Consider the following 24,368-nt stretch of genomic DNA (forward strand, 5'->3'; position numbering starts at 1 on the left):
ATAATAACAAGCACTTGTTCCAATCTTTGTATGCTTTCAGCGTTAACAGCTATTGTTTATAACGAGAAAGTTCTCTTTTAATTAGTTCTTCCTATTCTAGTCTTACTTAACTAATGATAGTATCTTAAGAACTTCTGATGATTTTAAAACTAACTTTGTAGTTGCATTTTTTGTTCTGTTTGGAACAAAAGTAGTATAGAAGCAATAATCTGATTCTCTATAATAAGTAGTTCACTCAACAATTTCCTATACATTAAGATTTTTCAATGATACCTATATACCTAAAACACCTAGAGACCCCAACGACTAAACTAGGCATGATACATGCTACGTAACCCGCTTACAGAAACATTATCAGAAGTAACACCTGCGCCCAATTTCGATCTCAAAATCGTTTGATATATTCCTTTGAAGTACAGAGCAGCTGATTCGGAAATGTTAGGGTACAAGAAATTTGATGCCCTGGATGTAAACAGGCACCCTTTAACAACAGGCTTTCCTGCAAATCTTGCATCTATCCATGTTAATGCTGCTGGTGCTCCAACTACTGTTTCTGTGGTGTGACCATTCAGCTTATCTTCGGAAAACTCAAATGATCCAATTCCCCAATCACACCAATTCTGATATATCTTAAGTGAATCCTTGATAGGAATGATTTTATCAATTGTTCCATGATACACAAAAATGGGGATCTCAGGCATGTGATCTTTACTTAAAGCGATAAGCAAGTTGTCTTGTAATGTTTTGCCGATTGCTTCATCTTCCAACAACGACCATCCCTTTTCAAAAACCCTTCTTGGACCTGTGAAATATTGATACATTGGATAACTGATAAGCGATGCAGCTAAACAATTCTGTGCTCCTTTTTGTAAGTCTGCCTTGGCACTGGGTTTAACTTCCTCGTATAACCTCTTTTTAAAATCAGGATATTCGTTTGCTATCCCGTTCAATGCAAGTGGTATAAATCCAGAAAATACCTCTCCATCCACGGACTCAGCAATACCAGTAAGGTTAGCAGCAAATCCACCTAAAGCAGCACCAAGTAAATTATCCTTCAATTCTGGCGCGTATTCTGGTTGCAAGACTGCAGCCCAACCACTGGCAAAGGATCCTCCAGAATACCCCCATAATACAACTTTGGCATCACTATTAATACCGGAAAGATCTTTAGTTTTCAATACAGCCTTGATGGAATCCAATGTAGCTTTTCCTGATTGTCTTCCCACACCAAATGTTGATTTGGGTCCCTCATAATCTGGAAGAACAACATAGTAGCCACTTTTCAATGGAGGAACTATGAAAGTCATATCCAATTGGGTAAGTATTGTGGTTAATGGAGCTCCAAGTTGCAGACCATATGAAGGAGAGCAATTAATGTTGGAAGCATCTTCCCAATTCTGATAAGACACAATCTTTGATGGATCGGCATTTTTGGGTTGAATGATTGTTGTGACAAAAGCATTTGGATTACCAAACGAATCTTCCGATCTGACCAAAAGTTGCCATGAATTTTGAACATCAACAGGGGAGTATAAGCTACTTGGCTTATTAGGTGATTTTCTCGATTTCAAAATATCCCCTGGCTTGGCAGCTTCAAAACCAGCAGGTGCTTTGTAGAAATCATCTTCACTGGGTGGCTTTAAACTGAAAAGTGATGCAAATATCGTTTGCAATAAACTTAAAAATAAAATTAGGTCTCTCATTGGTAAAACTATTCAATGATGCAAATATAGAAATACATGGTTGGTATTGGGAAACTGACTCTATTTATATATACTTGTTACAGGTATCCTCATTTAATGTCTTTGTTCTTGGACTGGGAAATAACATTCAATATTTGTAGATTAAAAGAAAAGATTCCATTGGCTGATTGGTTGTTTCTTATTAAAAGTAGCTGATCATCAAAGATAAATTTGAACTGGTGATTCTTCAAAAGAACCCTCCCTCTTTAAATAAATAGGAGAAGGAAAATAAAAAGGAACCATTATGGATTCAAAGTTATCAATTGTATCTGTAATTGTTAAGGCATTCTTGCTTTCTCAAGTATCATTCATTTTTAAGATTTGGCATTTATTGACATTGTTGGACATATGGTGAAAAGAAAGACGGAGAGAAAAAGATAAACGAAAAAAGGAAAACCGGCTCGCAAAAAAAAAAAAAAAAACATTTTGCAATTGATTTCTTTTACTCACAAAAAAACTAAAACAGGCCATTCATTAGCATTACGTTGTCATTGAAAGCAATATTCACAAAACCTTATTCAATATGGTTTGTAATAGATGGATTTGTCTGGATCAAGTGGAACGAATATTATAATGCAGAAGGATGGGGAGGTTGAATTGATGTATGTTCCTACTACCGACTGGAACAAAATATAAAATTAAAGTTACCTTTACTTCCTTGTACTTGAATATACTGATAAGACAAGGTTCAATAATACTCTGTTGCTAATATAAAAAGCAAGAAGTGAAAATTAGATGTCTGTTTACCTAGATTGACTATTTCATTTAGTTCAGGGGTTTAAACACTGGGGTCATGTATACTGATGGTACGATTTCTTGACATTTGCTGAGCACCGTGGTTTTTGTAATGGAACTTTTTCAAGGCTAACCTGGAATCACGGTTTCTTTTTTAGTTCTTGAAATAGTAGATAATCATTCATTTTTAAAGTTGAGTACCTGTGGGATACTGCGTATCCGTTTATAAAACGTTCTCATAAATGTGTTTGGTTTACTGCTTACCACATTGTGTATGTAGCGCAATCTTTATTCTCAGTTCTAGATACTTTCGGAGTTTTCACTTTTCTTAATGTTCACCATATTGGAGGTTCGGAAAATACGAAAAGTCAATCAAGATTGCACTTTAGTTTTGATTAAAGTCACAACAGTTGAAGTAACCATAATTCTAATTGGCATTATATTGTTTTCTTCTGTAGCAAACAATTTTCCAAAGTTACAGTCGGATATTTAGTGGAAAATGCACAATCAATGGGGTTTCTTCCTTTAACAAGGGTTACATTGAGAGAATGAGCTTAAATGAAAAGAATACAGGCAAACATGGTACCGCATCTCAAAATAAAGTTACCATTGACGTGCATGTGCCGTATTTTGATAGGTTCCGATGACGTACTTTGACATTTTTTGCAATAGTTTTACCAGTAGAAATTAGGTATCTTGACTGTCAAAGGAGAGTCGTTTGGTTGTTTTTTTCAATAATAGAGTCCATAACCAGGAGTGTCTAATTAATTCAGTATTTCTGTGGACAAAAAGCTCCGTCTAGTTAAAAAGGTAGGCAACTGTTCTTTTGTACTTGTAAGTCACATTATCGATTTAAAGTGGCTTATTGTTTCAATGAGTTTGACTCACACCACCTCCATATATGTATAGTAGTACTGTCGCATTTACTAATTCCGCCCCCTAATAGCTTAACAAATTTCGTAACAGAATTTGAAATTCTATTGAAAAAAAAAAAAAAAAAAAAAAAACTTCAAACTTTCTTCCTTTTTTCTCATTGTGTTAAATTGTCCATCTTTGCTTTTCCTTTGTATCATTTGACCTAGTCCTTTCCCATTCCTAAAGTTTTTCGGGAACTTCTTTCTTCCTCCAATTGAGCAAGAATATTCCATTTTATTATACTTTTTTCCTCATTTTAAAGTATATGATTATCTAGAGAGACATTATTCTTTTGATTTACTGGGTCAACCCATTTTCAATAGTATAAAAAATCTCAAAAGTACTTCCCAGAATTGTTGCACTTTTTTCCCCTTTTACAGCCAAAAGTATCGAACAACCATTTAAATTTCCATTAATTGGTCAGTAATAAAGTAGCTTAATACGCTGTGGAATATAAGATTTTGATTTAATTACTACATCAATTATATTGCTAATTGGATATCTTGAGTTTTTTTTATTTTACAAGAACTAAATATCAACCGGAAGGCTGAAAAGTATCAATAAATTTGACCTAGAAATTAAACTTTTACATATGTATTCTCAAAGCAGAAACTTTCACAACCACAATACACACTTCAATGAGTGCATGTTCTTTAACCCGGATACGCCTCAGCAGATTTGCCCAAGAGTGTGGTTGGGACCATATAACGCGTTGTTGAATAAAACAGATAATTATGGTGCCAACTTCTTAGTTGAACACAACATCAAGATAATCATCAATTGCGGGACAACATTACCATTTCTTGACTTGATTGAAAATAACAGAGATGTGACAATATCGTCTGATGTATTAATTTTGAGTTTGGATCCATATTTTCAGAGTCATGATGAGCTTGCTGTTAACTTTACCCGCAAGTATTGTCGGATATTAACAAACTATTTGAACTACTTTTATAAAAGTAATCCAAATGCTGCCAAATTGATTCATCAATTACCAAACTCAACAGACCGAATCCAGATATCTTCACCTATATTGTGTGGCACAAACTTGATGTTGCAATTGTTCAGTCTAATTAGGTTTATTGATCTATTTAAGCTGATTGATCAAGAGATGGAAGTTATGATAATATCGCAAGATGGCAATGATAATTTACTGACTGGTCTCATGATTGCGTACATGATGGATACTTATCGCTATAATTTATTGAACTCATTCAACATGATTAAAAGTAGAAGACCGTCGATTTACGATTGGTCAAACGCTGAGTATGATGCTATACTAAAACAACTTTTTGTTCAAATTTGTGAAATGAATTGCCCAACTTCAGTAGAAACAGTAAAGAGGTCATCGCAGGAAGATGACAATGAAGTGTTGGCCGGTGGTGATAGAAAGAGAAGATTTCTAAATTAGCCTTTTGGTTTCATTGTAGAGAAGAAGAATCTGGTATGTACACAGTATTGTATTATTATAAAATATAAAAAATCAGTTAGGAACTTCTAATCCGACCTTATTTGCAGTTTTGGAGACGTTGTCAGCTTGACTCATAAGCAAACCTGGATTGTATCTTGTCAACAATTCAAAATATTCTCTTTGATTCTTTAGATATTGGTGGACATTATTCAAGTTGTTTAACTTGTACTCATGAGGTAATTCCTCATTGGCAGTATTTTCGGTGATTCCATTTAAGCTATTTTTATTTTGCAATTCAGTCTGATGTTGGAACTTGCTTTTCGATAAATCAGCCAATTTAGTATCAATATCTTTTATTGCCAGAATCTCGCCTTTGCTTAGTTTCACTTTCTTCAAATAGTTGTAGTATGTCTTTGTCTTTTCCAACTCAGCTTTCGAAAGAGATTTTGCTGTGCTATTTTCATACTTTAGCAATTCCTGGGCTATATTTTTTTGTAACTGTTTTAAATTTGGAAATTGTTTTGTAAAGATTGACATGATGGTAGGGAAATGGCGTCAGTTACTTCGTATGTCTTCTGGAGATCATTATATTACTAACAAAAAAAAAACTGATCTAAAAATCTTCTTGGTGTGTGTAGATACTGAGCACGTCTGCACGACCCTATTTTCTCTGAATCACTTTCCTGTTCAAAACAAAGAGCAAATATCATTATTTGTTGTCAGGTGAGTGTGTTAAGCAAAAGTGAAAGCAAAGGTTCTGGTCATAGTGGTGTCTGCTATAAAAAGGTTTGTAGTAATTGGAACTTGGATCATGTTTCATTGTTTGATTTACAAATTTTGTTCAATTTCTACATATTTTTCAATAGAAAAAAGTAACTGAAATTCAAAATTGATACTTTCTTCAAGGAGAAAATTATCCTTGGAATTAACGATTTTGCTTGACAAAATCAATAATATAAACCCAATAGATTCTCCAACAACAACGAAACGTAAATAGACTCCTCTCAATTGAGTTGCAAAAATCTATGGTCGTTGTTTTACCTCATCAAGTTCCGAAATATCCCTGCTTTCATTTTTTTTTTTTTTTTTGATTTCTCTCACAAATTTAATCCGAAAACAGACGGAGTTGTTGGACCAATTAAATTGCAGCAATTCTCTCGGTACCGACATAGCAGCATCGACCGGGTACTTTTAAGTGAAAGTATATAACCGAACCTACCAATACTTTATGGAAACACCAACAACGATAATATACATCAAGTTTAGTTATCTACATAACCACATTATTCTACAATATTTTATTCAGCTTTAACTTGAATATAACTAAGCAATATATTGTTCTGTTCAATAAACTATGTTATTCGGAGAGTAAACGAAATCAAAGCATCAATGGATTTCAACGACAGCACTGTTAGTGGAGTTTTTTTCTTTTCTTTGTTTTTGTACCCCAAACCTATTTTTTTTTTCTTATGGCGCTCTCTGCCTTGAAGAAATGCAATGAACAATCAAATATTGAGAACATCACAACAATTTTTTTTTTTTTTTTGTCTACATATTCTTCTCCCTGGATACTAAGAGCTTATTCACAGCATCTATTAACTAAATCTGATATATATTCCATAATGTTAAGAACCGTTATTGCTCAAAAGGTATGTTCAATTTGTGACCTGCAGCTATTATCAATGGTTTATGCAAGTTTATCGTTGTCGCTCGGAGAAATAAAGTCCATTGAATTATGGATCTCTTCTCTGAACGACAACCGAAAACAGGTAAATCAGGAACCAATTTCATCATAGGTTCCAGCTTATTGATAATGAAAACAAAACAAAAAAAGAATTGTAATCATACTAACTGTTACAATATTAGAACTCCATTCGTTCGTTGGCTACTTTTGCATCACCAGAAGCCGTTTTACCAAAAAAATACGGTGGCAGATACACTGTTACTTTGATTCCAGGTGATGGTGCTGGTCAAGAAATCACTGATTCTGTCAAGCAAATTTTCAAATCTCAAAATGTTCCAATTGATTGGGAAGTCGTTGAGGTCAGTGGTGTTGAAAGTGAAACTGGTAAAAGCCACGGTGTTGACGAAGCTGTCGAATCTTTAAAGAGAAATAAAGTTGGTTTGAAAGGTATCTTGTACACATCTACTGGAAAATCCGCCAAATCATTGAATGTTGCATTGAGAAAGGAGTTAGACATTTACGCTTCATTAGTTTTAATCAAAAACATTCCAGGAGTTAAAGGTATTTACGATGGTATTGATTTCGCTTTGGTCAGAGAAAACACTGAAGGTGAATATAGTGGTTTGGAACACCAATCATACCCAGGTGTTGTTGAATCCTTGAAAATTATGACAAGATTCAAGTCCGAAAGAATTGCCAAATTTGCTTTTGATTTTGCTTTGAAGAACAACAGAAAATTGGTTACTGCTATCCACAAAGCTAACATTATGAAATTAGGTGATGGTTTGTTCAGACAAACTGTCAAAGATGTTGGTCAAGACTACCCAGGTATCGGAGTAAGTGATTTGATTGTCGATAATGCTTCTATGCAAGCTGTTGCTAAACCACAGCAATTCGATGTTTTGGTCACTCCTAACTTGTACGGTTCCATCTTATCCAACATTGGTGCTGCATTGATTGGTGGTCCAGGTTTGGTTCCAGGTGCTAACTTTGGTAGAGAATATGCTGTTTTCGAACCAGGATGTCGTCACGTTGGTTTAGATATTAAAGGTAAAAACTCTGCTAACCCAACTGCTATGATCTTGTCTAGTGCTATGATGTTGAGACATTTGGGATTAAACGATCATGCTGACAAGATTTCTAAGGCTACCTACGATGTCATTGCCGAAGGTAATGTCAGAACTGCTGATATTGGTGGTAATGCCACCACTACTGAGTTCACTGAAGCCATCATCAATAAATTGGCTTAAGCGAAGTAATGAAGTACATTATAATCTGAGAGATGTCGGGAAAGAGGAAGGACATACATTAAATATTTATATAAACTCGATTTTTGTTGTTACAATAAATCAACTACACTATGTTTATAATTGTTGTATTCTCTGTATTTGAACCTTCAGAGTCAATTTACAAATAATTGAACCTGTATATTATATTATGAAGAGTCACCACCACCACCACAAAAAAATTTTTTTCCTTCCCATCTCCGTCTGCCATACTAAGAAGCAAGAAAAAGAGAGAAAAGTAATCTCTACACCACCAACCGCGAACGAACCAACTTTATAAATTGCAAAAAATAATTCTACAAATGACGTCCACGCACGCACGCACACACCAACCCACATTTTCAAAAATTTTATCAATTGCTATATAGATGTAGATTATTCTCAAAATATTTTTTTTTTTTCGTTTTTTTTTTTTCTCTTTTGGTTTCTTTTCTAACGGTTTCAATCGTTCAACCAAAAACTAGTATATATTGCTATTAGACAAAAAATTCCAATTCAAGAATCATGTGTGACGTCGTGTTAGGATCTCAATGGGGTGATGAAGGTAAAGGTAAATTAGTCGATTTATTGTGTGATGATATCGATGTTTGTGCCAGATGTCAAGGTGGTAACAATGCAGGTCACACTATCGTAGTTGGTAAAGTCAAGTATGACTTCCATATGTTACCTTCTGGTTTAGTCAATCCTAAATGTCAGAACTTGGTTGGATCTGGGGTTGTTATTCATGTTCCCTCCTTCTTTGCCGAGTTAGAAAACTTGGAAGCAAAAGGTTTGGATTGTCGTGATAGATTGTTTGTTTCATCTAGAGCTCATTTGGTCTTTGATTTCCATCAGCGTACTGATAAATTGAAAGAGGCTGAATTATCAACAAATAAAAAGTCAATAGGTACTACTGGTAAAGGTATTGGTCCAACCTACTCAACAAAGGCAAGTAGATCAGGTATCAGAGTCCACCATTTAGTCAACCCTGACCCAGAAGCTTGGGAGGATTTTAAGACTAGATACATGAGATTAGTTGAGAGCAGACAAAAAAGATACGGGGAATTTGAATACGATCCTAAAGAAGAATTGGCAAGATTTGAAAAATACCGTGAGGCTTTGAGACCGTTCGTAGTCGACTCAGTCAACTTCATGCACGAAGCCATTGCTGCCAATAAAAAGATCTTGGTTGAAGGTGCCAACGCATTAATGTTGGATATTGATTTCGGTACTTATCCATATGTCACCTCTTCATCGACAGGTATTGGTGGTGTTTTGACCGGGTTAGGTATTCCTCCAAGAACAATTAGAAATGTTTATGGTGTTGTCAAAGCGTACACCACCAGAGTTGGCGAAGGTCCCTTTCCAACAGAACAATTGAACAAAGTAGGTGAAACATTGCAAGATGTTGGTGCAGAATATGGTGTTACTACTGGAAGAAAAAGAAGATGTGGTTGGTTGGACTTGGTTGTGTTGAAATACTCCAATCTGATCAATGGATACACTTCTTTGAACATCACTAAATTGGATGTTTTGGATAAGTTCAAGGAAATTGAAGTTGGTGTTGCTTACAAATTGAATGGAAAGGAATTGCCTAGTTTTCCTGAAGATTTGATCGATTTGGCTAAAGTCGAGGTTGTGTACAAGAAATTCCCAGGTTGGGAGCAAGATATCACAGGCATCAAAAAGTATGATGACTTACCAGAAAATGCTAAGAACTATCTTAAATTCATTGAGGATTATTTGCAAGTTCCAATCCAATGGGTCGGGACCGGTCCAGCTAGAGATTCCATGTTAGAGAAGAAGATTTAGTTATATACATGTAATTGAGTACGTTTAGATTTGTTTTATTAGATTAAAAACCTTACAAAATCCAAAAAAAAAAAAAAAAAAAAAAAATTATAAAGTATATTTCAAAATTGTAGAATCATGCTGAATATAATAGAATGAATTTAGTATTTGTATTTACCAATTCTTGAAAGCTTGGTTTATGGTGGTAAATTGTACTGGATTGTGTAGAACAGTTTTTGGATTCAAAGTGCGGTGGTATTATTCTTCCTCGCCCCACACCACTACATTACCAACAATATTCCCAAATCACCTTATATTAATAGAAAAAAAAAAAAGAACACATATATAACTATAAAAAATATTTGTGGAACACCTACTACTTTTTTTTTTTAACAGAAATCTTATAAATAACAACACACACCAGTAAGGAAAACAAAATCATTTTTCGATAGGCTAACAGCAGTTTGGAACTCTCTTGTAATCGATTTTAGTTTATTGTTTCAGGAACCAAAATTAAAATAAAGAAGGCAAGAGGGGACGAGACACTATTGTTAGTTTGTTGCGACTGTTTCACTGTCAGTTCCATTTGTGATAAGCTTCCCAATTGAAAGAATTTCGAATTGCATACTAAAAGATTGACTATTTTAAAGGGGAGGCACATTTGATAAGACTTGTCATCTGAACTCAAGAATATTTGTGAATTTAATATTCCTTCATGAATGCAAAAGCAATTTAAACTATAAAATAATCTCGCTAACACCAAAATGAATATTCTTCTCGCAGATCATCAAAGAAGAAGTATAAGAGGTATGTACTCGATGATAGATATTAAATCTCTTGCCAATGTACTAGAGTTGATATTAACAAATTTTTTTTTTTAGTTGTCAGAATATCGAAAAGGTCCTCCGATACATTGGACATTGGCATAAAGGGGGAAATATGTAGACCCACTACAACTTTGCCGAATAACTACGTAACCAAAATACTTACATTTAAGTTCCAAAACATTTTCCATTTGGTCATATTGAGAAGCAATGGATCAATTCAATTGTACACCAAAAATGCAAACTCGAAATTTTACACTTTATTCAAGGACTGGAAGAATAACCTAATGAGCAGTCATACAGACACGATTGTCGCGCTTGATGTGTTGAACAACCAGTATCTTTATAGCTGTTCACGGGATGGGAAATTGATTATAAGGGACTTAATAAATGACGATGCCGATAAAAGCTATGAAGTGTATATGCTCATGGATAATATCGGAAAGATTGATTTAAAGTTGGATAAATTCACAAACACAATATCGGTTGCCACATGTGGGAAGAATAACAACCTTAAATTGTATACCATCGACTTGGAACTCGACGGTACCAATAAGGGATCTTCAAAAGATCAAGTGGACTTGACATATGTACAGAATTTTAGAGTCTCGCCACTCAGAAGATCTTTCATGACCTTCAGTTTCAACAATCCGCTTTTAGCAAGTGTCATACGATCACCACCACCACCGCCAATACCTGAGAGGCGAAGTTCAGGAGTATTGATGCCATATTGGCAATCGCTGACACCATTAGAGGATTATGTTTACAATCTGGATCCCACAGACCGTATTTCACAATGGATGTCTGGTGTATGTTTTATTAAAGGAAATGACTACATAGTCTGTGGGAGTCAGATGGGAGAACTAGTAATTTACAATCCCGTGGAGGATATTTCACCGGTGTTTAAAAAACGTATTTCACAGTTTTCTATTCAAAATATTGAACAAATAGACAATGATTTGATTATTTTTAGTGACTCCATGAGTAGAATTGTCATTTTTCTGATAAGTAAACGAAAGATTGTATTACAGTTTCTGCACTTGGATTTTGGCCCTTTTCTCCATTTGAAGTACATTTTGCCAAATGCTTTTAGAAGAAAAACTAACGATCAGGTGGTTACTTTTGATGATATCTATGTGTTAAGTACAAAGATGGATCAACTGTTAGTTATTTATAAATTGACAGATAGTGGTTCCAGTGAACTATTGCTATCAGCCAAGATATTGAATGGTATGATCTTTTCAGCAACATTGTTGCAGTCGGTTTCTGAGTATGATCAATTCAGGAATATGTTTGGTTGTGATGACGAAAGGCAATGTGTTCCTGCCATTATAAAAAAGAGAAAACTTTCATCAAACTCGTTTGCTTTGATGACAAATATCAGTGGCCAAGAACATAGTCCCAAGAATAAGATATCCCTTGAAGAAATGCAGGATAATACACTGCTACACACAAGCTCATCGTCTTCTCAGACTGAATCGGAGGATGACAATACTGAGAGTTTTGATTATGTGAATGTGGAGAAACACAAAGAAGCAACTAAGTGATGAAGTTACCTTTATTGGGCAAATCTATTGACTTAGTTTGTTTGCCTGTGTTTGTGTATAGTATGTAATGTACGTGATGTCCCTAAAACTTCAGAAACTAGGAATGGATTTAAAACTTTGGTTGTTCAATGAGATAAAAAGTTTTTTTTTGCAGTTCAATTACGTTTTTTTTTTTTTAATCTGTAAATATTAAGCTATTACCTGTGCTGTTATTAACTGAGTCACTTCTATCTTCACATAATTTGCTTGTTTTCTCTAATAATTACCAGAGTTTTTTTTTTTTTCGGTGGTGGTCGCAATCCTACAACGAGGATTGTTGAGAGTTGCCACTGTTTTCTGACGTACCACCAGTCTATTCTTTTTTCTTCGTTCTGACAAATTAACGTTCTATTCACTTGTTTTTTTTTCCAAACATTAGTGATCAACATGTCTTACAAACTTAGCTCTACCTTATTTGGTCACGAACAGGATGTCAAAGATGTTGCCATTACTGAAAATGGCGGTTTAGTTTCTGTACTGAGAGATGGTACAACGAGAATCTGGTCAGATATTTATACAACTCAATCTGAGGCAACAATTCTTTTCCAATCACCGACTAACTCATTCATTAATTCAGTAGCAAGCTTCAATGATTTGATTGCTAGTGGAGGTCAAGACGCCATGATTTATTTAAGTGATGAACACGGTGATGATAAGTATCAATTGATCGGACACGAAGGAAACGTGTGCTCAATGTCGTATTCTCATGGGCAATTAATTTCTAGTTCTTGGGATTGTACTGCAATCGTGTGGAATTTGGAAGAGTTCATTCCCAAATATATATTATCAGGACACGAATCTTCAGTCTGGGATTGTCAAGTATTGGGAGAAGATCAATATTTAACTTGTGGTGCTGATAAAACCATCAGATTATGGCAGGGAAAATCTGAGGTTAAACAATTCATTGGCCACCTTGATGTGATTAGAAAATTGTTGATATTAGAAGGTGGGAAACAATTTTTATCATGTTCAAATGATGGATCTATCAAATTATGGGATCTCCAAACAGGCAAAAACTTGCAAACATTTTATGGTCATGACTCGTTTGTTTACGATTTAGCATGGATAGCTAATGACAGGTTTGTATCTACAGGTGAAGATAGAACAGCCAGAGTGTGGGATTTAGCAACCGGGAACGTGTTGCAAGTTATTACTTTGCCATGCATATCGATATGGTGTGTGGCCGCGTTGCCAAATGGTGATTTTGCGGTTGGTGGTTCTGATAACTTAATCCGGGTATTCACAGCTGATCCCGAAAGAGTTGCTCCGGAGGAAGAGTTGTTGAAGTTTAAAGAGGCAGTTCAGTCATCTTCAATTGCAGAACAGTCGCTCGATGATTTGAAAAAGACTGATATTCCTGGGTACGAAGCTTTGTCACAGCCTGGCAAACAGGAGGGGTCCACCATTATGGTCAAAAATCCTAATAGTGGAACAATTGAAGCACATCAATGGTCTGGTGGTGAATGGCACAAAATTGGCGATGTGGTTGGATCTTCGAGTAGCGGCAAAAAGCAAACTTACCAAGGAAAAGAATATGACTTTGTTTTTGATGTAGATATAAAGGATGGTGAGCCACCATTGAAGCTACCATATAATGTCAATGACAATCCATATACTGCAGCTGAAAAATTCTTAGGCGACAATAATTTGCCTGCTTCGTACACTGATGAAGTTGTAAGATTTTTGCAGAAAAATACTGAAGGAGTGAGCTTACAAGAAAGCTCCAACAATTCGAACAACATAAGTGATGAAAGAGTTATTGATCCCTATTCTGATGCTTACAATAGACAACAACAACAACAACAACAACAACAATTGAAGTCGGCTTTAAAAGTAATTCCTTCCAAGTCTTATATTTACTTCACTGATTACAAGACAGGACTGTTGGTGAATGGACTAAAAAAATTAAACCTGTCCCAGGATACCGAGGTACAGTTGTCCGACCAAGACTTGTCTGTTGTTGAGTCTTCTTTGTTGGATTTAAAGTCTAAAGAAGCCTTAGACTTGATAACTAGATATTGCAGCCATATTATTAGAAAATGGACAGCGTCTGCAAAATTGATTGGTTTTGATTTATTGAGAGTGAGTATTCCCAAAGTAACAACTGTGGATATATTGACATCTACAGACGCCGCTGAAGTAATTTTAGATGTTGTGAATTTAGGATTCGAGAACATAAACGTGGAAAATCCGGCACTTTTGATGATGATTCTCAAAGTTTTGAACAATTTGGTTGGAACCACATTGTTCGTTCAGTTGTACATCGATCCCTGCGGCACAGACAATAAATTATACGAATACAATACTTTTTTCAAAAATTTGTTAAAGAAATTACAGAATAACACTGTAAAATTGACACAGCTGGCAAAATTATATACATCTACCATAACTGCATTAACAACCTTGGTGTATAACTTATCAGCATATCAATTACAAACCAGCGCATTAAAGAATAACATTGAATCTTCCAAACCAGTTATCGAATTTATGGACAATTTAGGTCATCAAATTGTTGCATCCTCAAGCGAGGCGGCTTATAGATTAGCTGTTGCGTATGGCAATTTTAAATATGGAGAATTATACACTAAAGAAACTCCCTCTTGGTTAGCAGAAGTTGGAATTCTTTACGCAATCAATGGCGAACAAAGATTCCTTGACATTGCAGAAGATTTAAAAAACATATAGGCATTGAATATAGATTACTATGTAGGTGTAGTATTTAGTCATATATGTATAATTCAGGTACTTTCTGAGCATATTGAGCCAACTTTGAAGCAGCATTTATATCCAAATTATCGCTCAACTCTATGACAGAGTAAACATAGATCTTTAGTTCATTACCATTGACCTTGCCAATAATTTCATAATTCTTATTAATTTCTAATGGTGAATCTGTAACTTGTGATAAATCCAATTTGATGGTTCCGTTGCTCACTAGAATTGCTTGACTCGAACCGTGATCAAACGATTCACACTTGCCCATCACCCTCACTATTTTGTTTTTATTGGCTTGTAATAAAGTCGCATCTATTCTGATATTTGAAGCCTCCATTGTGTAGTGAGTAAGATAGTAAGATTGATATACTTGGTTGGTAATAGAAACAAAAGGAATGAGAAGTCTGTTTAAAAATACAAACGCGTCCTCAGTTTTTAGAGTGGTGGTTGGTAAATTTCGTTTTGCTCTTCGATCTCGTTCTATTCACGTGCATTGAAAAAAAAAAAACGAATCAAACCAAATAAAGGAAGATGTTCGTGGGAACAACTCCTGACCAGGAACTGTACCCAAGACCAATCATTCGCTTCTGGCCTACACATCATTGAGTGTAAGGGAAGCGATTTAGTTTTGCAATTATTGCCAGCTATACCCTAGTAGTTAAGAATTTACTCTACCATGAAACCGTTTATTGTACTTAGTTTTATTGCAAGTGTTCCTTGCGCCTAGAACTACAGTTTATTCCTTAAACAGCCCTAAAATACATATATTTTGAAAGCCTCTTCATTTGCAAAACTTAATTTTCATTTTGAGTGCACAAACAGACTTCATTTTTTAAGAAAAGAAAAAGAGAGCCAATGAATTAGAGTGGAAAATATCCATTATTGTCGTTATTCGTGGTGGTTCGCGAGTTTTTGCACTTTTTCTAACAGCTAGGGGGGCGGGATCAAGACAAAGACCACGTCCAACAATAAAAAAATGAAAATTTTTTTTTTTATATATGTAACAGGTCCATATATTTTTCTTATTAGTTTTCACTTTTTGTCGAGTTTAACAATTCAATTGAATATCAATTTTAGTTTTTGTAACAATGTTAGACGACGTTGCATTCATCAAGACGCCTGCTGCTAAAAAGCAACCACCAGCTTCCAACGAGTGTGGTGTTTGGACTTCTGATTCTCCAGCTATTCATAATGCACCATTACCTGCTGATGGACCTGGCTCAACTTCTTTTTCAAATACAATTTTGTTGAGTATTTTGGCATTAGTTCCAGGTTACATCACCTACAAATTAGGTTTAGGTTTCAAGACCTGGGTGTTTTTCTTTTTGGTTTTAGCAATTCCTATCTTAATGGCGTATTGGAGTATTATGTCCACTTTCTCTCCACGTATCAATGAAAAAGTCAAGTATCCGAACAGACCAATTTCTTACTATTTGGAATTCCACACTCCAGAATTGAAGGCTAAATATGAAACTTCAAACGGTGGTAAAGGTTCTAAAATCCCAATTGAAACTTTCCAGGAATTGTACTTTGATGGAAAAGTGTCCTTCAAAGGTGATTGTTTGGATGTTTTGGAATACAAGCACGATTGGGCCAGCTTCAGATTTACATTAGGCTTGTTTAGATTCTTCTTATTGGGTATGATTCCAGAGGTCATCTTCCATTCTCAATCGCAAGATGAAGAGCAAGTTAGAGACCATTACGACCGTGGTGACGATTTTTACACCTGGTTCTTGGGTCCAAGAATGATCTACACTTCCGGTGTTATCGGTGACATTACTAGAGAAGAAACTTTGGAAGAATTACAGGATAATAAATTGACTGTTATGGCAGATAAGATCGACTTGAAGAAAGGAGATCATGTTTTGGATATTGGTTGTGGTTGGGGAACTTGGACCACTTTCGCTTCCTCCAAATACGGTGCTAACGTTACTGGTATTACTTTAGGTAGAAACCAAACCAAATGGGGTAACACTTTGTTGAAGGAATATGGCATTCCATCTGACCAATCCAGAATTGTTTGTTGTGATTATCGTGATGCACCAAAATCTTCTAAACCAAGTGGTAAATATGATAAAATCACCTCAGTTGAAATGGCTGAGCACGTTGGTATCAGAAGATTGACTGCATACTTGGAACAATGTAGAGATGCTTTGGAAGACGATGGTTTGCTTTTCTTACAATACTCTGGTTTAAGAAAGAATTGGCAATATGAAGATTTGGAATGGGGATTGTTCATGAACAAATACATTTTCCCAGGTGCTGATGCCTCAACTCCATTAAGTTTCTTTGCTAGTTGTATGGAATCAGTTGGGTTCGAGATTGTTAGTGTTGATAACATTGGTGTACACTATTCCGCAACTTTATGGAGATGGTACAGAAACTGGATTGGGAACAAAGATAAAGTTGTTAACAAATACGGCGTCAAATGGTACAGAATTTGGGAATTTTTCTTGGGTAGTTCGGTTGTTGCCAGTAGAAACGGTACTGCCACCTGTTATCAATTCGTTTGCAGAAAGAATATTAATTCATACAGAAGAATTGACTATGTTCCACAACAAAAAGGTTTGCAAGGTCCTGTTCAAGAAGGAACCAAATGGGCAAAGGAGTTTACCAATTTCTACAATTGAGTTGGTTGAGCTTCGATGGTGTATTTGTATAGATTTTTATTTCTTCTGATCTGAATAAACGTACCGGACTTTTCCTTTATTTTTTTTTTTTTTTTTTCAAATATGTCCTTTTTAGATTAGGTTTTAGGATAGCATCTGTTCTTATGTCCCGTCTATCAAACTGAGTCAGGCCCGGCTATGAGGAATCATTAACCGTAGTGAGATCAAATTAGGAAATTTTTTCGGAGATTTCCATGGTCGTGGGGAAAAAACAATTATTATTTTTATCGGGTCCGCCAACCAGCCAATAGAAACGACTCGAGCTTTTGAGTTGTCAAATTTTTGACTCCTTTTTTTCTGGTATAAACCTGTTTGTTTTCAGAAATCAGTGTTTGCTAAGATACTATTGCATAATATTGTCACCCCATTTAAACAATTGCCACCATATCTTTCAAACAAATCAATTCAGCGAGTAGATATATCGTTGACGCACGAATATGATTTAGTAGTCATACTATCACGACATTCTGACTCTGACACAAAACCCAGTAGAACCTCGGATTGGAGTCTTTTTTTTTTTTTTTTTGCTCCTATATTGCAAAATTCTGTCGGAGTGGGTGGCCGATCCAAAGTCGCGCATATGTCTTGAGTGAGTATTTGCCTCACAGAGTCATTTTTCTGGTGACTTCCGTTCAGGCGAGAGTCCGACATTTCAGATATCTAACTACGACGACAAATTAAATCTGGGGTAAAAGCAAAAAGAGAACAAAGTCCACTCCTTCTTTCATAACAATCACAGAAAATTTCACACTACAAAAAAAGACTATCTCTTCGATTTAGAAACTTTTCAACAAAAGGGAAACCAACAAAAAAAAAAAAGTATAAATTTAATTGCCTTTCCCCCTTTTGTAAATTATAAGTTTGAACTCTCTTTTTCTCCCTTTTGCTATTCTTTTATTTTTATCTTTATATATATAAATATTCACACAACTTTGTATATATATAAATAAACCAAGTTACATAATGTCTTCCCCATTCCCAAAAACAGCTGATAAGGTCAAAGGTGTCCAAATATTAGGTCCAGTTCCAGAAAGTGCTAAACACATTTTCAACCAGGAAACTTTAGCATTCGTTGCCACTTTACACCGTGGTTTTGAAGCCAGAAGACAAGAATTGTTGAACAACAGAAAAGAACAACAAAAGTTAAGAGACCAAGGTTTCTTACCAGACTTCTTACCAGAAACTGAATATATTAGAAATGATCCTACCTGGACTGGTCCATCATTGGCTCCAGGTTTGGTTGACAGAAGATGTGAAATCACTGGTCCAACCGACAGAAAGATGGTCATCAACGCCTTGAACTCCAACGTTGCTACATACATGGCTGATTTTGAAGATTCGTTGACCCCAGCTTGGAAAAACTTGGTTGAAGGTCAAGTCAATCTTTACGATGGTGTCAGAAGAAACTTGACTGCCAGCATCAATGGTAAGAAATATGCCTTGAACTTGGAAAAAGGCAGACACATTCCAACCTTGATTGTGAGACCAAGAGGATGGCACTTGGATGAAAAACACGTTTTGGTTGATGGTAAGCCAGTTTCCGGTGGTATTTTTGATTTTGCTGTCTACTTCTACAACAATGCTCAAGAAACTTTAGCTAGAGGCTTTGGTCCATACTTCTATTTGCCAAAGATGGAACACCACTTGGAAGCAAAATTATGGAACGATATTTTCAACTACGCCCAAGACTACATTGGGTTGAGAAGAGGTACCATCAGAGCTTCAGTTTTGATCGAAACCATTCCAGCTGTTTTCCAAATGGATGAAATCATCTATCAATTAAGAGAACACAGTGCTGGTTTGAACTGTGGTAGATGGGATTATATTTTCTCCTACATCAAGTGTTTAAGAAACCACCCAGACTTTATTTTGCCAGATAGATCACAAGTCACAATGGCAGCTCCATTCATGTCCTCCTATGTTAAGTTATTGGTCCACACTACCCATAAGAGAAAAGTCCACGCTCTTGGTGGTATGGCTGCTCAAATTCCAATCAAGGACGATGAAGAAAGAAACAGAGCTGCTTTGGCCAATGTCACTAAAGATAAATTAAGAGAAGTTACTCTTGGATGTGATTCATGTTGGGTTGCCCACCCAGCTTTGGTTCCAGTTGTGTTGAAAGTTTTCAACGAAAACATGAAGGGTCCAAACCAAATCTCATTGCCACCAAAGGAACCATTCAAGCCAATCACCCAAAGAGACTTGTTGAGTCCATTTGTTCCAAATGCTAAAATTACTGAACAAGGTATTAGAGCAAATATCATTATTGGTATCTCCTACATTGAGGCTTGGTTAAGAAATGTCGGTTGTGTTCCAATCAACTATTTGATGGAAGATGCCGCTACCGCTGAGGTTTCCAGAACTCAAATTTGGCAATGGGTTACACATGGTGCTAAGACTGACACTGGTAAAGTTATTGACAAGCAATACGTTAAGCAATTATTGGATGAAGAATATGCTAAATTGGTCAAGAGTGCTAAACCAGGTAACAAGTTCAAGAGAGCTTTCGAATACTTTGCTCCAGAAGCTCTTGGTGAAAAGTACTCTGACTTTGTAACAACTTTGATTTACGACGATGTCACTACTATTGGCAGATCTTTACCAGGTGAAAGATTGTAAAGAAAAATGTTCGGGAAACGTTTTCAAGTTGTATTTAAAATAGTATGAAAGTAGTTGTTTTTTTATTGTTTTTGTTTATATTTATTCATGAAATATAGGAAATTATAAAACTCTCACGAGTATTTTGGTTGCAAGAATTGTTTTCTAGAAAGAATGTTTATAAAAAACAAACGTGGACATTCAAACCTTCTCTCACACATAATCCTAAGCGAATTCAAAAAAATGTCATTTCAAAGTGATGACTGCAATTTTGAAATTGAAGCGTATGCTATTGCAGTTATGCATTGGCTATCTGAATTTTCCAATTCTCCAATAACGCCCGAAAGCTCTTTACACGAGTTCATTCAACCTGCTAAATTATTTCAATTATTTCAACTACTATTTCCAAAAGAAGAATTGAGCGGTTATTTGACAAATTTGTTTATTGAAAACAAGGAAATTCACACTGAAATAGAATCTGTACACATTTCACAAACCACTTTGAAACAAATTGAAATTCTAACTGAGATTTTGGATCGTCATTTACGATTTCGAGTAACGTTGAATACCTTTCCATATCTAAACTTTTACAAGCTTATTATATTCAACGACTACGCGGAGTTGAAAAAGTTGTGTCAAATCGTATTCAAAATCGGTACTTTTACATCAATATTGTCTGCAAAGGGACTTGCTTATTTTGAATTTTTGACTGACAACGACAAGCAAGTAATCAACCAATTCAAAGAACCAATAATCAAGACAAAAAAGAACAAATATCCAGGGTTACGAGAAAAATCAATGCCTCAAACAGAAACAAACTCTGATTATGAATCCACAGATCCAAAGAGTGAGAGTTGTTATTTAATGCAAGAAGAAGAATTAGAGGCTTTGAATTGGGAGATCTCTATATTTGAAAATTTGATATATAAGTTAGCTAAAGAAATGGAAAACTAGCAACCACAGCTTCTATTTGAATCTAGCTAAAGCCGGACCCAAGAGATCTTTCTCCTCGGGTATTCCTTGTTCCAAGTTACGCCTTCTCTGTCTAGCTTCCTTTTCCATCTTTAAATTCTTTTCGATTCTTAGCTTCCTTTGATCTATCACGTTTTGAGTCTTTTTTCTCATATGTCTTCTCAATGCAGAATTTTTTCCTTTTACTTCTGCTTTAATCTCCATCTTGTCTTTAGATTGCTGTGCCGTATCTGTTAATTCGGTGATTTCACCCGGTTTCAATCTCACAGTACTAGCACGTTTGTCAACAGTACCGATAACATTTGGATCAAGAGCAATTGCGTCTGCTGGCAATTTATCAAGTAATGATCTGACTTCTTGTTGTTGTCTTTGTTTCACTGATTCGTAAGGATTCAATTCAAGAGCATCGTAATTGGCTTCACCCGATCCTGGAACTATAATAGAATTGAACCCTTCTTCATGACCAACACCTAATATATCTTCAAATGGCACAAATTTTGTCTTTTCAATTTTTGAACCGGGTATCAAATGATTCATGTATGGCTCGGATTGGTGTTTTCCTTTTAAAATATCTTTCCAGATGGTAACATGAGGACCCCACCCAACTGAGAGTAAGCCCGTGTCAGATATGTCTAAGCTTGATGCCGGTGTTTGTGTGTAATAGTTATCAACCTCTTTGAATTTTCTTATATCCCAAATCTTCAATGTTTTGTCTGCTGCTGCAACTGCCATATACTTCCCTTCTCTGTCAATCGCCAAATCTCGGATAGGTCCCCTTGCAACTTGTAACTTGACCAATGGTTCGGGCATGTTTGGGGCCCACATGCTTACAGTTCCGTTACCGTGTCCCAAACACGTAACTGCATTCCATGGATTGTGTTTCATCGCCTGAGTCGGACCCAATTTCGTTCTGAGTTCACTTACTAATTGACCAGTTGATACATCATGGTATTTCAAGAACCCTGTGTGACCAGCAGTAACCAAAAGAAAATGATAGGGTAAAAAATCTAATAGTGTTGCCTCTATGTGTTGTTTAAGTCTATGCAATTCTGTACCTTGATTGTCATAAATGAAAGTATATTTCTTTTGTGCTACAGCAAAGTACTGATCATTGTGTAAAAACTTCACTGCATGCACTGTTTCATTGAGATGTAATTCGCAGCCTAATTTCCCTTTCCTCCAATCAATGGAGGCAACGTGCCCTTTTTTACCTCCTAATAACAAATCACGTCCATTACGAGAATAATCGATTGTGTATGGTCCAAATTCTGGCAACTTTAGCTCAAACTTTTTATTGGCAGTACTGCTATCAACAGCATCGGCGATTTCGTCCTGCTTAAATTTAAATGTTTTTTCCATATCATTTTCTGTTTCTAAAAACCCTTGTTCTTCTTGTAATAATAAGTCAGTTCCTGCTGCTGACTGAATGGCCTCTTTATACTGTCTGTCAATTCTTTGTAATTTCGAATTCAACTTTTTGTCTTTAGTGTGCCTTTTGGATTTCTTGTATGACCCCGCTCTTTCATATTGAGCAGTACCAGCTCTTTCATGGGATCCCATTTTACCTGTAAGAGCCATCTCTGATGAATATCTCTTTGTTGATTTTGTTAAGTATAATGCCCAGCACTAGTTTTAATTTCAAATTTTTTTTTTTGTTAGATTAGAAGATCATCTCAAAATTAATCTTAGAGGAGAGAAAAACTGCACAGTTGAAAAAAAAAAAAAGACAAGAGCGTCGAAGAATTTCCGTTGCCTGCATATTATTGGCAAAGTTCAAAATCTTTCTTAGTGCAAGAGTCAATTAGATTTAGAATATTTTTCATTTTGCGTGGTGTCAGTGCGTTTGCATAACGTCAGTTGATAGTTTACATCAACAACTATAAACTAAAGGGCTATTGCTTCCATTTTCTTTTTCCCCATTTTTTTTTCTTCTTCTTCTTCTTCTTCTTCTTTGTTTTTGTTGAAAACCATTAAATTTGATCTGGTTTTATTTTTTTGTGACTTGTGTGGTAATCTCGGATCATTTTTTTTAAAAACAGCATCTCAATGTTTCGTCCAGGTATCAAATTCAAACAGCTGACCTTGTCTTTAATAGCAAGAAGGTTAAAGTCTTCAGGACATCATCAGCCTTTGAAGTCTAGTTTTGTTCCTTCACCAATTGTCTTTGTTGCTGGATTGGCAGTGGCTGCAGTTGGTGGATATTACTGTCTAGACTCAAGATCAGCTATTCATGAATATGTTTTGTGCCCATTAATCCGAACTTTCACAGATGCTGAACTGGGGCATAAATTGGGAATTTTTTTTATGAAGTATGGATTATCTCCAAGATTATTGGACGATGGTAAAAATGACCAAAGTGATGTTCTAGGTGTTCAGGTATTCGGCCATAAGTTGAAGAATCCAATAGGTTTAGCTGCTGGTTTAGACAAAGATGGTGAAGCCATTGAATCTTTATTTAATTGTGGGTTTTCTTACGTTGAAATCGGTTCTATAACTCCTGAACCTCAACCAGGGAATCCCCAACCTAGATTTTTTAGATTACCAAAAGATGATGCTGTTATTAACAGGTACGGTTTCAATTCAAGTGGCCATTTCAATGTTTTGGCAACATTGAAATTGAGGTTTAATAAATTATTGAATAAATTTGGAACTTCTCATTCTTCTGAGCAACATCCATTTTCGAATGCATTTCAACAGGGCAAATTGTTAGGTATCAATTTGGGGAAAAACAAATTTGGCGATGAAATCAATGATTACGTGAAAGGTGTCGAAAGATTGGGTCCTTATGCCGATGTTTTGGTTATCAACGTATCATCTCCAAACACCCCAGGATTAAGAGATTTGCAAAACGAAGCCAAATTAACTAATTTATTGACAACTGTCGTCAAAGAAAGAGACGTGTTAGGCAAAAACTTGTTAGGAAACAAACCTCCTATTTTGGTGAAAGTTGCTCCAGATTTGACTGAACCGGAAATTGAATCTATTGCTAATTCTGCCAAGGAAGCCAAGGTTGATGGTATCATTATTTCCAATACCACAATTCAAAGACCTGTTGATAGATTGTTGACAACTGACAAGCAATTGATCAACCAAGCTGGAGGCTTATCTGGGAAGCCATTAAAACCATTGTCCTTAAAGGCATTGCGAACCTTGAGAAAATACACCAAAGACTCTGATTTGGTGTTGATTGGTTGTGGTGGTATTTCAAATGGTAAGGATGCCTTAGAATTTGGTAAGGCCGGGGCTACATTTATTGAATTGTATACTGCTTTTGCTTATAAAGGTCCAGGTTTAGTAGGTAAGATAAGAGATGAGTTGGCCGAAGAATTGAGAAAAGAAGGAAAAACTTGGGAGCAAATAATTGGTTCCGACGATAAATGAATAATACTGTTATGATATGATATTGTCTCTACGTGTATTTTTGCTAAAAATTCCACAAAACACTGTCCGCGAAGAAGAAA

At 35.7% G+C, this 24,368-nt stretch overlaps 13 protein-coding genes across 13 annotated transcripts; 9 read left to right on the forward strand and 4 right to left on the reverse strand. All coding sequences in view use genetic code 12, as the record gives it.

The window, feature by feature from the left end:
- Nucleotides 1-311: 311 nt before the first annotated feature.
- On the reverse strand, nt 312-1,703 carry CD36_09040 (secretory lipase 6 precursor, putative; the record flags this gene model as incomplete). The annotated part of the gene is made up of 1 exon (XM_002417503.1): nt 312-1,703. The coding sequence occupies one exon, from the start codon at nt 1,701-1,703 to the stop codon at nt 312-314; it is 1,392 nt and encodes a 463-aa protein (XP_002417548.1).
- Nucleotides 1,704-3,984: 2,281 nt separating this feature from the next.
- On the forward strand, nt 3,985-4,803 carry CD36_09050 (conserved hypothetical protein; the record flags this gene model as incomplete). The annotated part of the gene is made up of 1 exon (XM_002417504.1): nt 3,985-4,803. The coding sequence occupies one exon, from the start codon at nt 3,985-3,987 to the stop codon at nt 4,801-4,803; it is 819 nt and encodes a 272-aa protein (XP_002417549.1).
- Nucleotides 4,804-4,875: 72 nt separating this feature from the next.
- On the reverse strand, nt 4,876-5,340 carry CD36_09060 (conserved hypothetical protein; the record flags this gene model as incomplete). The annotated part of the gene is made up of 1 exon (XM_002417505.1): nt 4,876-5,340. One exon carries the CDS (start codon nt 5,338-5,340, stop codon nt 4,876-4,878), a length of 465 nt encoding a protein of 154 aa, XP_002417550.1.
- Nucleotides 5,341-6,425: 1,085 nt separating this feature from the next.
- Nucleotides 6,426-7,737, forward strand: CD36_09070 (NAD+-specific isocitric dehydrogenase, putative; the record flags this gene model as incomplete). The annotated part of the gene is made up of 2 exons (XM_002417506.1): nt 6,426-6,452; nt 6,670-7,737. 2 exons carry the CDS (start codon nt 6,426-6,428, stop codon nt 7,735-7,737), a joined length of 1,095 nt encoding a protein of 364 aa, XP_002417551.1.
- Nucleotides 7,738-8,277: 540 nt separating this feature from the next.
- CD36_09080 (IMP-aspartate ligase, putative) lies at nt 8,278-9,564 on the forward strand (the record flags this gene model as incomplete). Its single annotated transcript, XM_002417507.1, has 1 exon — nt 8,278-9,564. The coding sequence occupies one exon, from the start codon at nt 8,278-8,280 to the stop codon at nt 9,562-9,564; it is 1,287 nt and encodes a 428-aa protein (XP_002417552.1).
- A 743-nt stretch (nt 9,565-10,307) lies between these two features.
- Nucleotides 10,308-11,914, forward strand: CD36_09090 (conserved hypothetical protein; the record flags this gene model as incomplete). The annotated part of the gene is made up of 2 exons (XM_002417508.1): nt 10,308-10,350; nt 10,425-11,914. 2 exons carry the CDS (start codon nt 10,308-10,310, stop codon nt 11,912-11,914), a joined length of 1,533 nt encoding a protein of 510 aa, XP_002417553.1.
- A 426-nt stretch (nt 11,915-12,340) lies between these two features.
- On the forward strand, nt 12,341-14,638 carry CD36_09100 (polyubiquitin binding protein, putative; the record flags this gene model as incomplete). Its single annotated transcript, XM_002417509.1, has 1 exon — nt 12,341-14,638. One exon carries the CDS (start codon nt 12,341-12,343, stop codon nt 14,636-14,638), a length of 2,298 nt encoding a protein of 765 aa, XP_002417554.1.
- Nucleotides 14,639-14,672: 34 nt separating this feature from the next.
- On the reverse strand, nt 14,673-15,005 carry CD36_09110 (conserved hypothetical protein; the record flags this gene model as incomplete). The annotated part of the gene is made up of 1 exon (XM_002417510.1): nt 14,673-15,005. One exon carries the CDS (start codon nt 15,003-15,005, stop codon nt 14,673-14,675), a length of 333 nt encoding a protein of 110 aa, XP_002417555.1.
- Nucleotides 15,006-15,756: 751 nt separating this feature from the next.
- CD36_09120 (cyclopropane-fatty-acyl-phospholipid synthase, putative) lies at nt 15,757-17,298 on the forward strand (the record flags this gene model as incomplete). The annotated part of the gene is made up of 1 exon (XM_002417511.1): nt 15,757-17,298. The coding sequence occupies one exon, from the start codon at nt 15,757-15,759 to the stop codon at nt 17,296-17,298; it is 1,542 nt and encodes a 513-aa protein (XP_002417556.1).
- A 1,002-nt stretch (nt 17,299-18,300) lies between these two features.
- On the forward strand, nt 18,301-19,956 carry CD36_09130 (malate synthase, putative; the record flags this gene model as incomplete). The annotated part of the gene is made up of 1 exon (XM_002417512.1): nt 18,301-19,956. The coding sequence occupies one exon, from the start codon at nt 18,301-18,303 to the stop codon at nt 19,954-19,956; it is 1,656 nt and encodes a 551-aa protein (XP_002417557.1).
- Nucleotides 19,957-20,109: 153 nt separating this feature from the next.
- On the forward strand, nt 20,110-20,889 carry CD36_09140 (conserved hypothetical protein; the record flags this gene model as incomplete). Its single annotated transcript, XM_002417513.1, has 1 exon — nt 20,110-20,889. One exon carries the CDS (start codon nt 20,110-20,112, stop codon nt 20,887-20,889), a length of 780 nt encoding a protein of 259 aa, XP_002417558.1.
- Nucleotides 20,890-20,901: 12 nt separating this feature from the next.
- On the reverse strand, nt 20,902-22,485 carry CD36_09150 (U3 small nucleolar RNA-associated protein, putative; the record flags this gene model as incomplete). Its single annotated transcript, XM_002417514.1, has 1 exon — nt 20,902-22,485. The coding sequence occupies one exon, from the start codon at nt 22,483-22,485 to the stop codon at nt 20,902-20,904; it is 1,584 nt and encodes a 527-aa protein (XP_002417559.1).
- A 468-nt stretch (nt 22,486-22,953) lies between these two features.
- Nucleotides 22,954-24,288, forward strand: CD36_09160 (dhodase, putative; the record flags this gene model as incomplete). The annotated part of the gene is made up of 1 exon (XM_002417515.1): nt 22,954-24,288. The coding sequence occupies one exon, from the start codon at nt 22,954-22,956 to the stop codon at nt 24,286-24,288; it is 1,335 nt and encodes a 444-aa protein (XP_002417560.1).
- Between the last annotated feature and the right edge of the window lie 80 nt (nt 24,289-24,368).

The sequence above is a fragment of the Candida dubliniensis genome, chromosome 1 (assembly GCF_000026945.1).
Source record: "Candida dubliniensis CD36 chromosome 1, complete sequence".
In the NCBI taxonomy this organism is placed as follows: Eukaryota; Fungi; Ascomycota; class Pichiomycetes; order Serinales; family Debaryomycetaceae; genus Candida; species Candida dubliniensis.